The following is a 22,926-nucleotide window of genomic DNA, read 5'->3' on the forward strand; positions in this document are numbered from 1 at the left end:
TACATATTTTTTAACTGGTTTGAAGAGTAATAACTTTTCGTCCGTACCTGTATAAAACTACTGAGTAAAAAAATATACATTTACGACGTTTTTTACCCAAAAAAGGTATCTTGATAAAAATCGCTACGAGTATTGGTTCTCGAGATATTTGGAATCGAAATTATCAATACCTGTCATCATTGACATATGTAAATTAAACATGTTGACTAAATAGTTATTAGACTGAAATCATAAATTTGAAATGTGTTTGTGCCAAAAGTTCAACAGAAATTGTCTTATCATCATTTTTCGCAGAAAAAATCATAATTAATATAAAAAAAATAAAATTTCCCAAATTTCTTATTTCGTAAAAACTTTTTTAAATATCTTGAGAACGGTGGCTCCTAACGATTTTTACCAAGAGACATTTTTTGCGTTGAAAGTCACTGAAATGTATATTTTTTCACGCAGTAGTTTTATACAGGTACAGACGAAAAGTTATTACTTTTTAAAACAGCTAACACACACTTAGGTAACTCCCCCTTCGAATAGGAGTCATACTGACATCAAAATCAAATTTTTCACGTCAAAAAACTCCCAAACACCAATTTTCATCGAAATATTGACGTTACTTCAGAAATGATTTGGAAAAATCGAAATAAAGATGAAATTTCTACACCCTGTACCTCCGAAACTAAGCATTTTAGGACGTACATTTATACGAACTTTTTACTTATTCTTATCTGCAGAATATGCTGCCGCAGTTTCCGGAATACAGTTCGGACCACCCTGTATATCTCACACACACACGAAAATTGAACACCCTGTACAATGTCCATAGCGATCCTCAAATGCTTCTGAATTTTTAATTGGGGACAGGTATAGAACATTATAACATGAAAAATGTCTAGAATTTTCGTAAATAAAAGTAGAAGTAGAAAAAAGTAGAATTTTCGCAATAAATGGAAAAAGTAGTTAAAAGTTTGTTAATTTTTTTCTACTAATTGAAAATTGCTACCACTAATTTTGCTAATATGTATATTATATAACTTCTATGTTAATTGAAACCACTATTTTATTCCACTAATTCCGAGGTTTTAAATAAAGCTTAAATCACGAATTGCTTCATCTCTTCCACCTTTGGTTTTTAAAAATTTAGAGAATTTTTGCTAAAACGCTTTCAGCTACCTCATTGACCTCGATTACTCACACTCTAACAAACACTGAAGAAACAAATAGCAAATATTGTGTGATTTGACGGACTTTGACTTATATACGCCTCTAACATTTAAATCGACTATAATAATAACAGTAAGAATAAACAACACAGCAAGACATAATGTATAAAGCTCAGTTCTGACATTTTTATGGTTTAAATGCCGGTATGAATTAAAGAAAATGGCTTGTTTCGATATAACAAACGTTAATTTTGCATAAAATAACAGTAAAAACTGTATAAAGTTCAACAAAATGATGGGAAAGAATATTATTCAGCTTATTACTAGTTAAAATGAACTGCTAACTTTCTGTAACTAAGTGATCAGAGGAAGAATGATTTTTTTTGATACATGACAGATAAAAAAAAAGTTGATTTCCTCTAAAAAAATGTTTTTTTTCAAACGTCACAAAAGTATTAATTTTTGCGACGTGATTGACGATATGAAAAAGTCATTTTAACGTCTAGGCGTAAAGCACTATTACGCCTAAACACAAAAGTACAAAGATATACAGTGATGGACATATGTATGGAAAGATTTTTTTTCTAAAATATTTTGTGTAACTTTCTTTTTAAACTTATTTTAAATATATTAAATGAAACAACGTTTTGTAATTTATGGATATTTAGTTTTAATTTTCAAAAATAATTTCTTATTTTTCTTTTACTAAAAAACATAAAAATTACTATGGACAAAAGTATGGAAAGAAAATTTTATAAAGAAACAAATCCTAAAATTTAATATTTGGTTGCGTAACATTTGGCCTGAAGAACTGCTTTTCATCTTCTTGGCATGGAATCCACAAGGTTTTGACAAATTTCCAAAGGAATGTTCTGCCATTCATCTTGGAGTATCTCCCACAAATCTGTCGCATTGTGAATAGCCCTTAACCGAATTTTCCTTTCTAAATGCCCCCAAAGGTGTTCAATTGGGTTTAAGTCTGGCGACTGAGAAGGCCATTCCAAAACATCCACGTTTGCCTCCAAAAACCAATTTTTTACCAATCGTGAGGCGTGTTTGGGATCATTGTCCTGCTGGAATCTCCATATTAGGGGCATCTCTTCTTCGGCAAATGGTAACATGGGATTTTGCAGAATGTCCCAGTACATAAAACGATCCATTTTTCCCTCTATCTTTACTAGCGGACCAACCCCAGCTCGAGAAAAGCACCCCCAGATCACAACACTACCACCACCATGCTTTACTGTTGGCTTCTGGTACTTTGCATCAAATCTTTTACCTACTGGCCTTCTCACAAATGATCTACCATCAGAACCAAATATTTTAAATTTACTCTCATCACTCCAGAGCACTGGGTTCCAATTTTGAGATGTCCAATTTAAATAGTTTGGAGCAAACCAAATTCTGTTCTTCCTATTTCTTTTTGAGAGCAAAGGTTTTTTAACGGCCACTCTTCCTAGAAGTCCTACCTTACACAAGCGTCGTCTCACGGTGCGATCAGTAACATTGATATTGGAATTGTCACATATTTCCTCTTTTATTTGCCGCGCAGATTTGTGTGGGTCTGCTAGAGGAATCTTTTTAATGTATTTTTCTATAAAACGGGTAGTTTTTCGGGGACGCCCCGATTTTGGCCGGTTAGTTGTAGCTCCCAATGTTCGATAGTTTTATTAAAATTTTCGAAACTGCTCCTTCTGAAATCATAAATGATTTGGCAATTGTACACTGTTTAACACCTCTATTTTTTAACTCTATAACTCTCTTGGGTAAGTCCTCAGACAAATACTTATTTTTACCCATTTTTAACAATATGTTGCTTGCCTTTGCAATAAAATCAAATTAAACAAATCGATCACAACAGCAAAAATATGAACAAGAAAAAAGCTTTCCATACTTTTGTCCGAAGCGTAAACAAAATATGTTGATAAAAATAAACAATGTAGGTAGAATAAAAAAATTATCTTGTGAATATTTTATATATTTATGCGGTTGTTAGCATACGAAAAGATTTAAGCTGTATTATGTGTTTGAGCGAGATAAAATAGAAAATAAAAAATGTTTCCATACTTTTGTCCGCCACTGTATATTATTAAACTGACATAAAATGTAAAAATCAACGAGCGTAACCATAGTTTCTCGATATACCGTATGATCGAATAAAAACGGCGTCAGCGATGGCTATGAAATGAAGATCGCTGTCATTTTATATGTAAAATTATATGGGGAATGTCATCGATCGTCATTTCATAGCCATCGCTGACGCGGTTTTTATTCGATCATACGGTATAATTACATACCAGGATTACCTTTTAAATATTTTTATATTATTTGAAACGTTTGAAATTGTTTAAAAAATTATTTGTGGCGTTTGAAAAAAAATAGCTTGTTCTATTCGGGGTAAAAATGTACTTTTTGTACCTCGCCTATAAGTCAAACGTACATTTACCCCTAATAAAACAATATATTTAGAGAAAATATACCTAAAAGCTTCTCTAATATAATTTCAAATGTTAAAACTATCAAATTATGATATAATTAACAAATTAATAATAACATTAATCAAAGCTGAGTAATGATCAAGTAATATTTAAAAAACTCCTACACAAAAAAATAAACAAATGTATTCATCTACTAATGATTCCTTTAAAAAATATGTTGGCATTTATTATTTGCATTGATCTAATAAAAAAATGGTATGCGTAACGTGAAAATAAAACGTCAGTTTGATCCACGTGACGTGGGACTTTTGACACTCCCAGAATTTGAAGATTATAAAAAAAACAATCAAAAATAAACAAGAATATTTAACAAAGTTAAAAGTGTGGGATAGTATGAGGCAAAATGTTATCCACAAAGATATTTAGTTAAAACGATATTTTAATATGATTGATTTCTTGTATTTTATTTTATAATAACTTTTATTTGTTTATATACCGCTTGATCAGAAAGATAAATGTTAAGATAGCTATTTATAGAAATTTTAGCATAAATCTACGACTAAAAATGACATTTATTTTCTTAAACGTCAAATTTGACAGAACTCAAGAACAACAATGTTGGTTATTTTACGAAATTATCAATATAATCATTCAAAACAGTAACTAAACTCAAATTTACATAAAATCGTATCAAAAAAATCAAAATAATGCAGACTTTTCTGATGACACTACATATAAACATTACAAAAACTTATGAAAGTTTTTGTAGTAATTTATTTGACATTTACGAAAACATATTAATAATAAACGTTCATCTTTAGATATGAAAAATAAATTTATGTATGATTTTTATAGAGAGCTTTCTTAACATTTTTATCTTGTTAAGATCAAACGATAACTCCATAGAGCATTACTTACTTGTAGAATGTTTCTTTCTATGACTCTGTACACTCCAAGGTGGCGAATGCTGACTATGATCGTCATAGAAATCCTCCTCAAGAACATCTAATTGATGCAATAATTTATGAATTATTAAAAAAAAGTAACTATTATTAGGAAATATCTTTGTGACCAGATATGCCAAATATGTGGAAGTGTTTCTAATAAAAAAATGATATAAAACTTAGTTCTAGTGTTATAACTTTATGATCTTGTGATCTTTATAGAAAGAATTATAATCAATTGCAAATTACAAAAACTACCAATGAATTCTTAATACTTTTATACAATACAATTTGGTATTTTCAGAAGATATTTCCATGAATTTTATGCTTCTTTCAAGAAAACTGGTAATTTAATGTACCTACCAGTCAATCTATGTCTACCATATTCGTCTATCATCCTCCTCAGAGGATCATCTGTCTCTTCTAAAAAAATATTAAGAAAAGGAATAGTTTACTATATTTCTATTTTTAATGACGTATTTCTGAGTACGATTTGCTTTTGAATTTTCAAGTTGCAGTTTCACTAAATACAGCCAGAAATAAAGTAGGTCTCAAAAAGTAATGTATATCAAACTAGCGTGTACCCGCGTCTTCGTTCGCGTCGAATTAATCATTTGTGATGGTGATGATAAAGCGAAGCAAGAATTTCCAATAACATACAAACTGGATAAAGGTTTTATATATTAGTATAGATTTGAGGAGCGTTTTCACCCTCTTGGAATTTGAGATTCGAGAAACCCCTCCTTATCGAACCTCTACACCCCACAGTCAACCCGTTTGCCAAAAATCAACTTTAAACGTCAAGCAGTTTAAGCAGAATCGTGATTACTCAATAGTCATATTTTATGAAACACCCTGTATAAATTTATAAAAAATCTTAAAATATGTAAAACAACAAAATAAAATATACGTCTTTAAGAGTTTTCCGAAAAACTCACCGGTTTTTAAATAAAAAATATTCTAATATTTGAGGGATAGTTTCACCCCCCTTAGAATTCGAGTTTCGAAACCTCTACACCCTAAAGTCAATCTGTTTTCGAAAAATCAGCTTTTTACGTCAAGCGCTTTAAGCACGATCGTGATTAATCAATGACCAGATTTTTCGAAACACCCTGTATACAGTATTGGCCAAAAGTGGATGAACCAATACCAATAATTGCGAAGAAAATCAGATTTGAGGTGTTAAATATCAAAATTATTTTATGTACCTTTGTATGTTAAAAGTTTAATACATTCTCACCAAAATACTACAAACAAATATAAATTCTTCTGTTAGTCTTATCATTTATAGATAAGAATTGGCAAATATTGCTTTTTGTCTTGGACAAATGTAGATGAACCAAATATTTTAAAAATCGTTAGTTTCATTTGTTCTGCTTTTTTTATGAACAATTGCGATTTAAAAACATTTGAGCTCTTGTGATATATCATGCCACGTGGAATTAACTTGTCTGCAGATCTTAAGTTGCGAGTAGTGAATGCTTTTAAGGATGGTTTGAAGCAATCGGAAATCGCTAAGCAATTACGCCTTGGAAAATCAGCGGTACATTATATTTTAAAAGAAATATAATGAGAGAGGAGATGTCTCTATAAAAAGAAAACCAGGACGACCTAAAAAGTTGGTCCCAATATGATAAAACCCATAAAAGAATTTCTTCACAAGATCCATTTTGCCGTCAACAAAGATAAAAGCAAAACTTGAAGAAATGGGCTATCCACCAGTGAGTACAAGGACGATCCGACGTAAATTAGTTGACCAGAAGTTGTTTTCCCGAAGACCCGCCAAGAAACCACTGCTATCAAAAAAAAATTTGAAGGCCCGATTAGCATTTGCCAAGGAATATCAAAACTGGACTGTGGCACAATTTTGTTTTTGAAAAAAGTTTGTTTTAGTGATGAATCAAAGTTTAATTTGGTGTCATCAGATGGAATTCAACATGTAAGAAGACCTCCCAACACACGATTGCTACCAAAGTACACGCGACCCACTGTAAAACATGGTGGGGGCTCAATCATGGTATGGGAGTGTTTTTCTGGGTATGGGATGGGGCCTCTCCATAAAATTGAGGGCATAATGGATCGGTTTGGCTTGAGAGACATTTTACAAAACCTTTTAGTGCCTTATTTGGAGGAAAAAATGCCAGTTGTACACTACTTCCAACATGATAACGACCCGAAACATGCCTCACAATTGGTTAAAAGGTTTTGGAAGATGAAATGGTGACTGTTCTCAAATGGCCATCACCAATCCCAGACCTAATCCAATAGAAAATTTATGGGAAATTTTGGATCAACACATTAGGACCAAATTCTACAAAAATAAGCAAGAATTATTTGCAGCTTTGGAAGAGTCTTGGAAAAATATCGATTTTTCTATAATTGAAAATCTTCTGGGATCCATGCCTAAGCGATGTCTGAAAGTAATTAAGAATAAGGGTTATTACACTAAGTACTAGTAAATTATAAGTTAATTTTTCAGTTTTTGTTAACATAAGATTTATTTTTATTAAATATATATTTTGTTCATCTACTTTTGTCCAATAGTTTTTCAATTTAAATTTTTTGCTACCTTATTAAAGCACATTTTAAAAAAAACAATGCTATTTATTTTTATAGCACTGACACTAGACTTCAAGTAAATATAGCTCAAATTTTAATTTTAAACATATTAGGAAAAACCCATTATTTTAACAAAGTTCATCCACTTATGGCCAATACTGTACATTTTTAAATAATCTTAAAATATGTAAAAAACAATATAAAATATACGTGTTTAAGCATTTTTTCGGAAATTTGACCGTTTTTTAAATAAAAAATATTGTAATATTTGAGGGGTGGTTTCACCCTCTTGGAACTGGAATTTCGAAAAATCCCTTCTTATCGAACCTCTACACCCTAGAATCAACCTGTATGCCAAAATTGAGCTTCTTACGTTGAGTGGTTTGAGCAGGATCGTGATTAATCAGTATGTCAGTCACTTAAGGATTTTATATATTAGTACCATAGATTTAGGAAGATTAGTATAGATTTTAGTATGGGCTATACGTGCCTCCCAGCGCCAATTTTTTTCTTATAAGACTAACTTATTATACCTATACCTATAACCTATAACACCTTAATATAAGTACTTTAATAATTGTTATTTTAAAATTTAAATAATAACAGCAAACATTTCTTTTGCGCTTCTTTATTGGTGTCAACGGTATGAATTAATAGAATACCGTTATGTCAAACGATGGAAGCAGAAAATGTTCATTTGCATAATCCGAAGAACTATTGACTTTTCTAAAAAAAGACTGATGAATAACTGTAAAAAACAACAGGCAGACATCTTATTGTTTTAAATTTCTTTCTTTCCTTTTTGGCTCAACGCGTTATTCAACTAAAATACGATAGGTATTGAAAGTTTGTGAAATACAAAACAAGTGTGAGAAATAGACAGATCTGTGGGTTATGCTGAATTGATGCATAACATAAAAAAATATTTGATATATGATAATGGTGTGTAGTAGATACATTCACATATTTTTAAGAAAGCCATATTTTTAAGAAAACCAAATGTAACCCAGGAAATTGTGTTAAGAGTAGTCCATTTCACCAATCCGAAAAAGTAGCAAAATAACCGTTTGGCATTTAACGTTTTATGTAAAACTGGCTCGGTATTTTGACACAAATGAAGAAGGAAATTAAAGATAAAGGGTTATACTATAATCCGTATTGTAGCACATTTTTAAACAACTTCTTTATTATTAAATTTAAAATATTCCTTATGTTTGGACTAAATTTTCTCGAATATAAAGACTTAATTTAAAATTCCGTTACAATACGGAAATAGATTGAAGTTTTGTGATTATAGTGATATATAATTTATTTAGTTTTGTAACAAATTGCTCGCTATTTTATGGCAAATGCTGAATCTCTGCAAACCTTATCAAGCCTTAATCAAAGTACGTGTGTTTGGAATTTTGGATGTGGCTTAACAAGACAGGATCGGGTTAAGCCTTAGGCAGATTTCTAAAATATATATTTCTTTCGGCCACACACCCATTTACCCGACCCAAAAGTACAGGGTAAGTCAACGACAGGTTTCGGAAAACTGCATGTTACTTTTAAAAATTACATAAACTACATTACATGTAGTTAATGTAGTTTATGTAGAGAGTGTAGTTTATGTAACCTATGTATGTAACTTTCAAATATCAAAGGTTTGAGGTGAGGTTATAATAAGTTGAAGCTTTAAAAACACATAATGTATTTAAGAAAACAGAAGAAATATGGCTTTAAATATAATATTTACATCATATTATCTCTATTACACCTCATACAAAAGAAATTTATTCATAATATCAATACATAGTTTATTAACATAGTTTTCATGTAGTTAATGAACGGGAAAAGACGTAGTTTTTGAAGAAAAACTACACGTAGTTAATCAGGTAAATTACCTCTTAATTAACTACTTCCGAACCCTGGTCAACGATAGAGTAAAGTCCATTATCTCATTTGTTTCGAGGTTTACAAAAAAAAATGTTAAATACAAAAGTTATAGGGAAGGTTAAGATACACATTTTAAAATTATTATAGAGTATACAGGGTCCTTCAAAAATGTGTGGCGGATATAACATATGTTTTTTTAAATGCAACACCCTATTTTTTATTTTATTTTTAGATTCTGCGTAAAATTCTATAACTTTTTTATATATAATGTTATATACCTAAAATTAATAGTTTTTGTAATATTTCAATTTGTTTATACAAATGTTAAATTGCAATGTGGTAAAAATTGTCAGTTGTACCATTGTTTCTGAAGTTGGAATACCAAAATTTGGCATGAGAGTTCTATAGAGATTAAAAAGAAGATATATGTTAAGATATTTTAGTTAAATGCTACAGGGTGTTCAAAATATATTTATGAATTTCAACTACTTAAAATTAAAAAATCTCAAATTTTTTAAAGTAAATTTTTTCTGATAGATTTTGAAAAGCTCTTCAACTTTTATTAAGTATGTCATATACCTATTTTTAATAGTTTGCGATTTATTCCATTTTTTTCTATTTTTACCCTAATTTTTAATACAATTACGCTATAACATCATAGTTACCGTAACAAAACAAACATATTTATTACTTATTTTTAATAAGTAGTTTAATAATTAGTTACAATTGTTATTATTAGTCAAAATTAACTAACTTTACTCAAATAAACTAAAATCGTAGTCGTGAATTTCTTGGTGTATTTCTATATTATGAAAGATTGACATTTGGATTTTCCGTCGGGCCGAACAGCCACAGATTATGGTAATGCTAACTAGATTACTTAATTGTTGACGACTACTGATATTGAAATTTTCTCCGACATACAGTAAAGTTTTTGTTCTCGTAGTAATTCTGGTTTATAATTCATTTCGTAAAGCCAATATTACTACTGCCACAAAACCGTCCCATTACACACTGAAAATATAATAATATAATATAATATGAAAATGTTTTCTAGATAATCTACATCTATTCTTGTAGTACTTATTGCAAAGTACTATATAATATATAGTACTGAACCAAAAAATATGTTTATTTTGGCTTGTTCGTGTATATCAGTCAGATTGACTAATCCATTTTCAGGAAAATCTGAAACTATTACCTCTACCTCTAACATTTATACTTATTACAACAAATTAAACTAAAATTGACCTTTTGTTCTTAACTTGCTTAATAGACATATGAAATTTTGATAATAATTATTAATTTTTGTCATGGTAACTATGATGTTATAGCGTAATTGTATTAAAGAAATGGGTAAAAATAGAAAAAATTGGAATAAATCGCAAATTATTAAAAATAGGTATATGACATACTTAATAAAAGTTGAAGAGCTTTGCAAAATCTATCAGGAAAAATCAAATTATATAGGGTGTACCATTTAAAAAATTTTATATTTTTTAATTTTAAGTAGTTGAAATTTATAAATATATTTTGAACACCCTGTAGCATTTAACTAAAATATCTTAACATATATCTTCTTTTTAATCTCTATAGAACTCTCATACCAAATTTTGGTATTCCAACTTCAGAAACAATGGTACCACTGACAATTTTTTACCACACTGCAATTTAACATTTGTATAAACAAATTTAAATATTACAAAAACTATTAATTTTAGGTATATAACATTATATATAATAAAGTTATGGAATTTTACGCAGAATTTAAAAATAAAATAAAAAATAGGGTGTTGCATTTAAAAAAACATATGTTATACCCGCCACACTTATTTGAAGCACCCTGTGTACTCTATAATAATTTTAAAATGTGTATCTTAATCTTCCCTATAACTTTTGTATTTAACATTTTGTAATTAACATGATAATTTAACTTTTGTATTTAACATGATTTAACTTTTGTATTTAACATGAGATAATGGACTTTACTCTATCGTCACCCTGTACAGCGTAATAGACTCTTAAAACAAAATTGTAAATAAAGTTAAATACTTTTATATTTATTTATATTTTTTCACGATCATTATACGCTCACACCACTCCACCTGTCGATTCGAATTTTTTCGCGTCTTTTTTAATTTATTCCTTTTAATAAAACCCGCCCACGGACGCCACTGCCCACCGCCTTTTCGACGTTTTCGTCGACACCTGTACAATACTACACCGCTTGCTGTTGCCACCATACCAATACGATCATAATATCATCATCATCGGCATTTTTTCTTTGGTAAAAATCACGTGGGTTCACGCTGGTAGTCAAAGTTAAGGTTAGATTTGTTTGTTTTGAAATATATTTTGGTATGTCATCGAACAACTATGTTTTTAACTATTTTTTTAAAGTTAGATTATAATTTTGGACTATTTTAATAGTACTTATTTATTATACAGGGAATAACCATCTTATCTGGTAGTCAATAAGTTGATTTTTTAGCCTATGCATTTTATCTCAAATATCACATTTCGATGGTGTTGGAACACGATTATAGATTTTCCTGTTACTTTCCAAGCCTATTAAGACGGTATTTCCTACCTACGTATTCTATTTATGCCAATTTTTTTCCACTGCTGTATGTGGGTCACACTTTTAGCTACACCTTAAGCTACCACGTTGGCTGGTCATTTTATTCTCTAGTGAATGAATAAATAGTTATCGAGTAATGCTCTAAGATAATAATATAGATTTGATTAGTTTTCAAAAGCTAATATACAGGGTGGTCCGAACTGTACTCCGGAAACTTCGCTAGCTAGTTTCTGTTGAACTTTTTTCAACAGAAACAACGAAGTTTCCGGCCTACAGTTCGGACCACCCTGTACAATGAACTGAGTGACGCACTCACTTCAACACATTTTTGAAGTGAAAATTACCTGCCGAGATACAGTTCTGTCTTGCATCTTGCCCGCGTGTACAATAAAGAAAAAGCAGAAAAACAACTGTGTGTGTAAATGAACAAATACTCCGATCCCTTTTCTTGCTTTGGTTTTCTGTTCAGACTAGCCTTGTATAAGATAAACATTAGCGTAACTAGCAATTCAACCTGGGGGAAGCCCAGGGGGGCCCTAGGGCTTTTGTTTAAAAAAAAACAAGAAAAATTAAAAAAACACATTTTTTGACTAAAACGTTTACATGAATCTCTATATCAATACATTTCATAGACTTGGTTATCAAACCGTGTTCCCGTAGATTACTTAAATACCTACAAATTTTCTAAAAAGTAAAAATTAACACATTTTTTGAACACAACAAAATAATATTAACTAAACAAAACTAGAAAACATCATTTTTACTACATCACAAGCAAATAAAAATTAATACGTAGCCAAGAATCATAATTCAAGACTTCTCTGGGGGGTGCCCAGTAGTACCTAGGGGGGGGGGGCCAGCACCCCCGGGCACCCCTGTAGTTATGCCAATGAAGATAAATTAAAGAATCTAACAAGGACTATCAAGGCATCTTAAATCTTAATAAAAGACCAGTTTTAAAAGACAAAATTTACACGTTATCAACAAAATGACCAATTTCCTTTGCTTTGATCTTCTCATACCTCTTATCTGACGAACGAACCCAGATATTTATATAATTTCCGCATAATTTGCCCATTACATTTCTGTAACATGCTAAAATAACCGGTACGACGCCCACACAGACCAATAAAATCTTACAAAACAATGCTTCTGTATTTTTTTTGCCTTATAATAGCCATTTTTTCTCTTTTTTAAATTATAAAACTGTGATGCGTGATTCTAATTCAAAATTAGTTCCAGGTGAGTCAATGTAGTAGTGAATAGTGTTGTTGGTATACTGAGTGGTTTTTTCCTTATTTGTTAAGTCGTTTTGTTTTGTATTTTTCACAGACTTATGATTTATGGTTAAGATATTTAATATTTTTGTACTATTCTAGTTAAATCGCCACTAAATTGACATTTAAAAAAAAATAATTAGTGTTTATATAGAACTAAGCTGTCAATTCAAACACCTTTCAAGAGGTGTGGAAACAGGCAAGAGTATGTCCAATTCTGAAATCAGGAAATCAAAATAACGTGGAAAACTATCGTCCCATCTCAATCTTATCAAATTTTCATATCAAGTCTTTATTGTTTTTACAATCTTATCTCTCTCAAAGAAAGCAATTTGTCTCATATAATGGCTACTGTTCGAGTGACTATATTGCTACGTCAGGAGTTCCTCAGGGATCGAACCTGAGCCCACTTTTATTTCTAAGTTTTGGTAATTTGTATATCTTATTTAAAATGGGATACAAATGTGTTTATTTATAAGGAAAAAAAAAGATATTTATAGTATAAAAAATTAATTTATTTAACAAAATTTAATTAAAAATGTGACAAAATAGTACCTTTCTATTGGTTCTATCGGACTTTTTTCGACTATATAAATCTTTATTTGTAAACTTTAATACATCAAATATTTTCAATCTAATAAATCATTTAATGATGTAAATAAGAGGAAATTTCTCACATGGGTGGTCAAATTCTATAGTTTTCATTATATCAAACAGCCTCTGAGAAATGTTTTCAACTCAAAATGCCTTTAATTATGTTTGACTACATCAATTAAAAGGGTCTTCAAATACATCAATGTGATATTTGTCTAAAATTTGCAAAAGAATCCGAATCTCTGGATAACTCGAAATTATTTACCCATTTAAAAGCCTTTGATCATGAAAGTGGAAAAATTTGTTCATTTTATTTACTGGAAATGGAAAAATTATTTATATTAAATTTTGATGAGTTTTGCACTGAAGAAAACATTCAGAGGCTGTTTGATATAATGAAAACTATAGAATTTGACCACCCATGTGAGAAATTTCCTCTTATTTACATCATTAAATGATTTATTAGATTGAAAATATTTGATGTATTAAAGTTTACAAATAAAGATTTATATAGTCGAAAAAAGTCCGATAGAACCAATAGAAAGGTACTATTTTGTTACATTTTTAATTAAATTTTGTTAAATAAATTAATTTTTTATACTATAAATATATTTTTTTTCCTAATCTCCTACGAACTGATATAATATGACGAGCAATCTATTAAATTACTGTGAGATTATATGCCTCGATAACATATTGGTGCAGATTATTTTCACCCAAACAAATAATAACCCAAACTATACATTGATGCGGATTGTCTATGAACTCTTTCTGAAGGTCACAGAAACCTGAACGCATTCGGTGTTCTTTCGCATCTGTTGTAGTTAATTTGTGGTATAAGTGAGGAGAAACATTCTTTCATGTCACTCCAAAATTTTGTCCCAAAAAATTAATCCTTCAAAAAAATGAGTTTTTAATTAAGAAACCATTTTATCTAATATTTTCGCTATAATTTCAAGTAAATCTCGTGATTTTTCAAGGCTATCATTTAAATCTTTGCGGTTTACATTTACTGCAACCAAAGACCTCTGCAAAATAATTAAAATCTACTTACATAAACAAAACATCCATTTGTCATGTAAAAATAGAATACGAAGAAAATATGAATTGTTTAATCTTTGAAATTTATAATATCTTGCAAGAGACATCTGTTCTTTGACTCCTACCACAGAAGAAATAAACAAACGCCAACGAGCGCGTGTATTTCAAAGATTTGTTGCAATAATAATGACAATAGATGAAATGTCAAGATGATTTAAATAATAGGAGAGCATTAAATTCATTAGAGGTCATGAGAAATAGTTATTAAGCTTGATTTTCATGCATCCGTTATCCGACGATACGATGATACGATTGATACGAATTTAGAGAGACATCCTGAGAGAAATGATCAACTTGGTAAATATCGGACACTCTAGTGCACACACTCTTTTTTATCAAGTAAGTAGAATAGCAATCTATATAAAATAAGCCTAGAGCATATTATACTTATGTGGATAAGTAAATCACTATGGAAACTGTCGCAAACATATCAACGACTTGCATTTATCTTCTTTTTTTGTTGCACACGCGGTGCTTCTACTCTATCTATCCTTGTCGAGGACCTATCGTCCGCGCGCCAAATTTGAACACTAATTTTAAAAATTTAATTTGTAAAATGCTTATATTTGAACAATAAATTGAATGATACTGTCACAAAAATTAAATTATATAAAAAATACACACTCCGTACGAATATCAAAATTCTGGAAATCTAACCAGAAAGTATGCATGTGGCTTAATATATAAATAAAAGAACAACTGAATACTTTACTTGCCTATGAAAAGATAATTCGGGGACCTTTATATTAGAACTTTCACTAACAGTAGATTATTTTCTTTTATCTATGTTTCTAAACCGTATAAAATTGTGATTATTTTGGAAATACGTGCAACTTTTAATGCGCATGCGCAAAGTAAGATCCTCGAGAAAGACAAACCTATTGAAGATTTCATAAGTGCAATAAAGAAGGTTTGAAAATGGCATGTCGTGATGTTGGAGACATATTTTTAATGCTAAACTTATGGCGTTGATTTATCCACGTAAGTATATATGATCCAAGAAAATAACGCTACTTAAAGAGGTGTTGCAGGAAGAAGAATCATAAAAACTACTTCTGATTTGCTTAAAAAAAATGTTGTATGAGACGCTGTAATAGATACATTTGCATATGAATAGTACAATTTTTTCGCCATACAAACAATTCGACAATCTTGAACTACTTCACTCGCATTTTTGAAGGTTAAATGTGGCTTCTTTCATATTCTAATCGTCGTTTTACTTGAAACGATTTATTTTCGTTGCTGACATTATGCTTGTGTTGATTTTTAAACAATTTGAAATGTATTGTTGTCGAGCGCCTTTTCTAGAGGTCACTACGCAAATAAAATAAAAAAAATTCGCGTAAATAAAGGTGGGTTCGTATAGAAGAAACTAAGATAAGCTAGTATAAGACAATAAGCCATAAAAAATAAATATACTTTATGAGTAGTTTAGAGGTAACAGTAAACATCAAGTTTATTCACATATTGCTAGTTTTTTATACTGAGACAAATGATATTGACAAACTTTACTGTAGAATCCGAACGTGACATACAAACTATACCGAGTGCGTCTCAAAGATGGCTTACCCCTATAACTTATTTATTTTTTTAGATAAAAAAACGAGATTTTATATGTTAGTGTTAGTATATGAGTTACAACTTTTGATTTTTAAACGACACCCTCGGTATACTTCTACTTTATTCGATAGAAAATGGCACTCTAAATAGAATGACATATCATACTTTTTTTTCCAAGGCTCCTTGATTAAAAATTAGTATTTTTTAACACAGCCACTCTAGATTGAAATTTAAAATATGATTTTTTTTAAACGAAAATGTCAAAAGTTGACATGTAATATGTCATTCTACACAGAAGATCATTTTCTATCGAATAAAGTAGAAATATACCGAGGGTGCTATTTAAAAATCAAAAGTTGTAGTCATTTCCGGCGAAACAGAAAGTGACCAAAAACAAATGAATACGTCAATCAATCCTAATTTATGTCATATACTAACATACCAAATCTCGATTTTTTATCAGAGAAAATAAAAAAGTTATAGGCGTGAGCCACGTCCAAGACGCACCTATCAAGACGTCTATCCTTTTCTAATCTTTCTATAATCGGTGTTAATTTTTGACATCTAGGGCTTGACCTCGCCAAAATTATCATCGATTATTATTCCTCAGCCGTTTTTGACGCTGTTTTTTTTCTATATCATACGTTACAATAATAATACAAATAAATAGTACATGTGCACTTATTAGGGAACCGCCAGTAATTAATATTAAAAACAAATCGCATTTTAAAACATCGATTTCAAGCTAACAAACAACAACAATAAAATGCATTATTTGCATGTCAATTTAACGGCATGTAATTTTTTGCCATACCTACCTCCCTAAACACGCCAAATCAATCATAAAATTATTATTAAAACACACGGGCCTGTCAATTTTATTATATACTCGCTTCAAATAAGCTACTCATCTAGGGAAGGTGACCTTTCATCAATCCATCATCGCAAACAATTATAGTACTTATTATTATAATTATTGTTGTTATTTTTAACGATTTTTTCGAGTTAACAATGTGTCTTTTGTTAGGAGACTGGCGAGGTGATGTAGAGAAAACTATATGCCGTGAAATTTCTAAGGTCTTATTTGTCGTGTAAATTGGTGATTATTAACAGGTAATTTATGTTAACATTTGCAAAACTGAAATGTGAAATTTAAAAAAAAGTTAATTTTTTGTATTTTTTTTAAATGGGATTTTCGCAAACCTAAAATTTGTTGGCATTCATGGGACACAGGACACATAGTAGACTACAAGAATGCAGAAATTATAAATCCGGCTAAAGAATAGAAGAGTTTTTTTTTCAGGTATTTGTAGGGGTTAGTAATATCAAAATATATGGCTATCGCTTTCTTGATTTTTCAACCAACACTACCGGGTGCGTCTCAAAAGTGCCTCACCCCTATAACTTTTTTATTTTTTCAGGTAAAAAAACGATATTTGGTATATTAGTATATGACATAACTTAGGATTTATTGATGTATTAGTTTCTTTTCGGTCACTTCCTGATTCACCAAAAATTACTACAGCTTTTGATTTCTAAATGGAACCCTCAGTATTTTTTTACTTTAGTCGATAGAAAATGACACTTTGAATAGAATGACATATCATATGTCATAACTTTTGACATTTTCACTTCGCGACAAAAAACAAATCGTATTTTAAATTTCAATCTAGCGCGTCATGACTGTGTTAAAAACACTAATTTTTAATCAAGGAGCCTTGGAAAAATAGATTTGACCGTCTAATATTTTTCGTGTCTAGTCCTGGCCTGTTAAAAGATGCCCAAATGGTATTTTTAATCATATCTCAATTTTTTCAAATGGAACGAGGGTGGCTCATTAGCATCTTTAGAAAAAGCATTTTTTTACGAATAATTTGGTACCACACACTTGGTATTTTGTGTCAAATTGTCGTTATAAACAGCATGTTACAATTTAAAATAAACCATATGCAAAAAGTTGACGTGTGATATGTCATTCTATTCAGAGTGACATTTTTTATCGAATAAAATAGAAATATACCGAGGGTGTCATTTAAAAATCAACAGTTGTAGTCATTTCCGGTGAAACAGGAAGTTGCACTTTGATGATAAATTGGTTTTTAAATTCATTACTTTTTTAATTCGTTCCACAGGGTGTTTGAAACCTGTATAGTCTTGCCAAAACTGTTAAAAATTTTAGTAGCGAACTAGCCTTAAAAACTTATTTTTGAAAATTTGTATTTGCTTCTAATTTTTCCAAATATAACCCCAGATAAAAATAAAATCTCTGCCTTAAAAAAATAGAAAACCAAACAGAGTGGCTACGAGACTATTCTCCGAGCAAATGCAAATTGAAAATGCAAATAAAACGCGCGTGATGTCATCTGAACGAATAACAACAACTAATTAATTAAGAAAAAAAATTAACATTTCTACGCTGCGGTTATACACGGTCAGATCCTAGCACAACATAGATGGAAAAACGGTATGTAGGTAGAGGTTTTTCGTGGGATACAGAAAACCATCCGTGCGACAAGAAAATGGTGATTTTCCTTCGAATAAACTCAGATTTTTCATCTATACACCTTTATAGAATACTGGAAAATTGTGTGCGTGCTTTAAATAGATTGGGAAAACGTAGCAATAGTATGTTAAACACAAGAGCAACGAAAATGTAGATGAAATGGCCAAATAAGGCTCATAAATGCTACTTATAGGTCCAGAACCCTTCTGTGTATCTGCAAAAGCAATAAAAAAATTGCCACAAAAGAGTAGGCGGTAACTCTATAATACGGAAAATTCGCCAGGAAAGAGACAGGCTAGAGAGGCCATATTAGAACTGGAATATTTGTCAACATTTTTTGTCAACATATACATTTTTTTGTATTTGTCCAAAAATATCAAGAAAAAAACATACAAAATGATCAACAACGTAAAAAGTAACTTAACTCAAAATCAAGACCAAAATAACAAGAATATATTAAGAAAAAATAAAAAATACAAAAAAAAATAATCAAAATAAAATAAAATTATATGGTTATTCTCCTTTTGTCAACATATACATATGTCCAAAAATAAACAACAACGTAAAAACTAACTCAACTCGAGATCAAGACAAAAATTACAAGGAAATATTAAGAAAAAATTTAAAAAAATCAAAGAAAATGATTATTCTCCTTTTGTCAACATATAAATTTGTCCAAAAATATCAAGAAAAAATCATACAAAATAAGCAACAACGTAAAAAGTAACTCAAGACAAAAATAACAAGAAAATTTAAGAAAAAAAATCAAAGAAAATAAAACATGCAGGAAAAATAACCAAATTAAAATATAATTATAGGATTATTTATTCTCCTGAATAAAACTGTTATCTTTGTTTAAAAAACTTCAGGTAATTCCTTACGGCAGTTAAAATTTTGGAAAGAGTATGTAAAACAAAAAAAAAATATACGAGAATAGCAAGACAAAAAAGATATAATAACAAGAAGTAAAAATAACATAAAACTGTTACACAAATTGGTTTAAAAACATACAAAAAATCGAGAAAAAAATCAAAAGCAAATCGTACACCAAAAAAATCATAAAAATACGAAAAAACTCAATAATTTGACTCACCATAATAGCTCATTTTTTATGAGGATGTTACTCCCTTAAAAAACTCGAAACTTATGGTATCCGGTATTTGTTAAAAGACAGCTAGCAGGATCCAAAAGGGAAACAACAACACGCCGAGCACCTGGTGCAGAATGCGACGGTAGTACCGCGAGATTAAGATGTGCCCGTAGCAGTACAGGAAAGGTTGGCAGTACTGGAGCTGCTAAGTGGGAAAAATCCGCGGAATACTAGATTCATGGCCTTGGTTGGTGTTCGTTTTTCTTGTTTGTTTGTGGTAGAGAGAAGAAAAAGGATCTGTATTGTTCGAGAAAATTCATATTATTAAAATATGAATTTTCTCTTAATAAAAGGCGTGGTAAAATGTTAAGTCCAGTTTACACATAATGTTTCCTGAGGACCTTTTGAGCATTTTTTTGAAAATAAAATCGTCACAAAAAAACTAATATGTAGTACCTACCAAACAAAATAGTAAATTTAGTAATTTATTTAAATAAGTATTGTCACTACCTTTCTAAAACTCAATCTCTAGATGCGCCACTGTATACCGGGTGCGTCTCAAAAGTGGCTCACCCCTATAACTTATTTGTTTTTTCAGATAACAAACGAGATTTGGTATATTAATATACGACATAAATTAGGATTGGGGTCTTGTAAAGTATAAGTACCCACGAATTTAGCAAAAAAAATTTTGCCAGAAAGTCCTACGCTTATAGAACAGTCGCAACCAAAAAAAATAATTTAAAAGTGTCTAAAATGCTAACCAATCTAATAATATTTTTGCAAAATCATAAATAAAAACCACAGCTTAACACCCTCCACAAAGAGAAGCTAACCAAAGCTACCCAAATGCTAACAAATCTAAGAATATTTTTGCAAAATCACAGTTAATTATTAAAATATAAAAGAAAACTGCATAATCCAATAATTTTTTTATTTGAATCAGCCATATTTACGTGAAGCTTTAATAAAAAACAAGAACAAGTGCAACACTCCGAGGTACTTATAGTTTAAAAGAACCTAGGATTGATTGACGTATTCAATTGTTTTTGGTCACTTCCTGTTTCACCGGAAATTACTACAATTTTTGATTTTTAAATGGCACCCGCGGTATTTTTTTAGTTCATTCGATAGAAATTGACACTCATTTTCGTTTAAAAAAAAACGTATTTTAAGTTTCAATCAGTGCCATGGCTGTGTTAAAAACACTAATTTTTAATCTGGAGTCTTGGAAAACTAGATTTGATCGTCTAATGTTTTTGGTGTCTTGTCCTGGCTGGTTAAAAGATGCCCGAATCGTATTTTTAATCATATCTCAATTTTTTCAAACGGAGCGAGAGTGGCTCATTAGCATATTTGGAAAAATTATTTTTTTATGAGTAATTTGGTACCACACACTTATTATTTCGAGTCAAATTGTCGTTATGAACCACACGTTACAATTTCAAATAAACCATATACATGTGTGTATGACATATGATATGTCATTCTATTCAGAGTGTAATTTTCTATCGAATAGAGTAAAAAAATACCGAGGGCGACATTTAAAAATCAAAAGTTCTAGTCATTTCCGGTGAAACAGGAAGTGACCGAAAACAATTATTGAAAACGTCAATCAATCCTAAATTATGTACGTTTTTTATCTGAAGAAATAAAAGTTATAGGGGTGAGCCACTTTTGAGACGCACCCGGTAGTCATGACAGAATTTTAAAAAATATTATTATATTTTTCCTGTGCAGTTTTATTGTTTTTCTGAGCTAATTATTGGCATTTTTATTCGACAAATCATCAACTTATTATAGTAACTTGCTCAATGAAAACAGAAGATGATGCGATTTCTCCTGAAAAAGATTCCATGGTACCTACTGCTGTGGTACTACGTAATCTCGTTCCCTTTTTTGGGATGCCGTGTAAGAAACCAGAATGTGAAAATGAACCAGTAATGGGAATTTATCATTAAGATGTATAAGTGATTCGAATAGTTCAACAAAGAAGAATTAACAGAAATAGCAATATATACTTTAGAAGATTGATAGATAATTGTATAGAATTGTTTATCAATGAGAAATGTTTTATTGAGAAAGGTCAGAAGCTGTGAGTATTTAATTACATAATATGTACAGGGTGTATCTGCCATTTTTGCATTAATTAAAAATAATATTTTAGTAATTTCATTCCACAGCGCATTGGCAACTTATTTGTTATCGATATAATACTCATCAATACAATTTTTAAATAATCTATACTAATATATAAAATCCTTAAGTGACAGACTCACTGATAAATCACGATCCTGCTCAAACCACTCAACGTAAGAAGCTCAATTTTGGCATACAGGTTCATTCTAGGGTGTAGAGGTTCTATAAGAAGGGATTTTTCGAAATTCCAGTTCCAAGAGGGTGAAACCACCCCTCAAATATTACAATATTTTTTATTTAAAAAACGATCAAGTTTGAGAAAAATCTGGTCATTGATTAATCACGATCCTGTTTAAAGCGGTTGACGTAAAAAGCTGATTTTTGAAAAAGGGATTGGCTTTAGGGTGTAGAGGTTTGATAAGAAGGGATTTTTCGAAACTCGAATTCTAAGGGGGTGAAACCACCCCTCAAATATTAGAATACTTTTTATTTAAAAACCGGGTTTTTTTTCGGAAAAACTCTTAAACACGTATATTTTATTTTGTTGTTTTACATATTTTAAGATTATTTAAAAATTTATACAGGGTGTTTCATAAAATATGACCATTGAGCAATCACGATTCTGCTTAAACTGCTTGACGTTTAAAGCTGATTTTTGGCAAACGGATTGACTGTGGGGTGTACAGGTTCGATAAGGAGGGTTTTTTTGAATATCAAATTCCAAAAGGGCGAAAACGCCCCTCAAATATTACAATATTTGTTATTTAAAAAACGGTTAGCCTTTCGGGAAAACGCTTGGACACGTATAATTTATTTTGTTTTTTACATATTTTGAAATTTTTAAAAAAATCATACAGGGTATTCCAAAAAGTTGGATAATTGATTAACCACGATTCTGCTTAAACTGCTTGACGTAAAAAGCTTATTTTTGGCAAACGGATTTTTCGAAAGTCAAATTCCAACGAGATGAAACTACCCCTCAAATATTACCAAGTTATATAATATTGTCGCCATAATGTTTTTTCTTATGCTGACATAAATGTGAGAAAATTTTATCCAGTTTGTATGTTAATGGAAATTCTTGCTTTGCTTTATCATCACCATT

General features: G+C 30.3%; 1 protein-coding gene across 10 annotated transcripts in view; it reads right to left on the reverse strand.

Moving 5' to 3' along the window:
* The window catches only part of LOC115886562 (restin homolog), a 44,622-nt gene that overhangs the window by 15,772 nt on the left and 5,924 nt on the right, over nucleotides 1-22,926 (reverse strand). Inside the window, exons 1-3 of one of the 10 annotated variants that reach the window (XM_030905793.1) lie at nucleotides 19,686-19,889; nucleotides 4,903-4,962; nucleotides 4,514-4,600 (exon numbers count right to left, since the gene is read on the reverse strand). The exons of 8 other annotated variants lie outside the window; for them this stretch is intronic. In XM_030905793.1, coding sequence (XP_030761653.1) covers nucleotides 4,514-4,600; nucleotides 4,903-4,962; nucleotides 19,686-19,698 — 160 coding nt within the window. In that variant the 5' untranslated portion in view covers nucleotides 19,699-19,889. Of the gene's footprint in view, nucleotides 1-4,513; nucleotides 4,601-4,902; nucleotides 4,963-19,685; nucleotides 19,890-22,926 lie in introns of those variants that run through there. One more of the 10 variants, XM_030905794.1, reaches the window with a different exon arrangement.

Source organism: Sitophilus oryzae, unplaced genomic scaffold, assembly GCF_002938485.1.
Source record: "Sitophilus oryzae breed Bouriz unplaced genomic scaffold, Soryzae_2.0 scaffold_494_pilon_pilon, whole genome shotgun sequence".
NCBI classification, from domain to species: Eukaryota; Metazoa; Arthropoda; class Insecta; order Coleoptera; family Curculionidae; genus Sitophilus; species Sitophilus oryzae.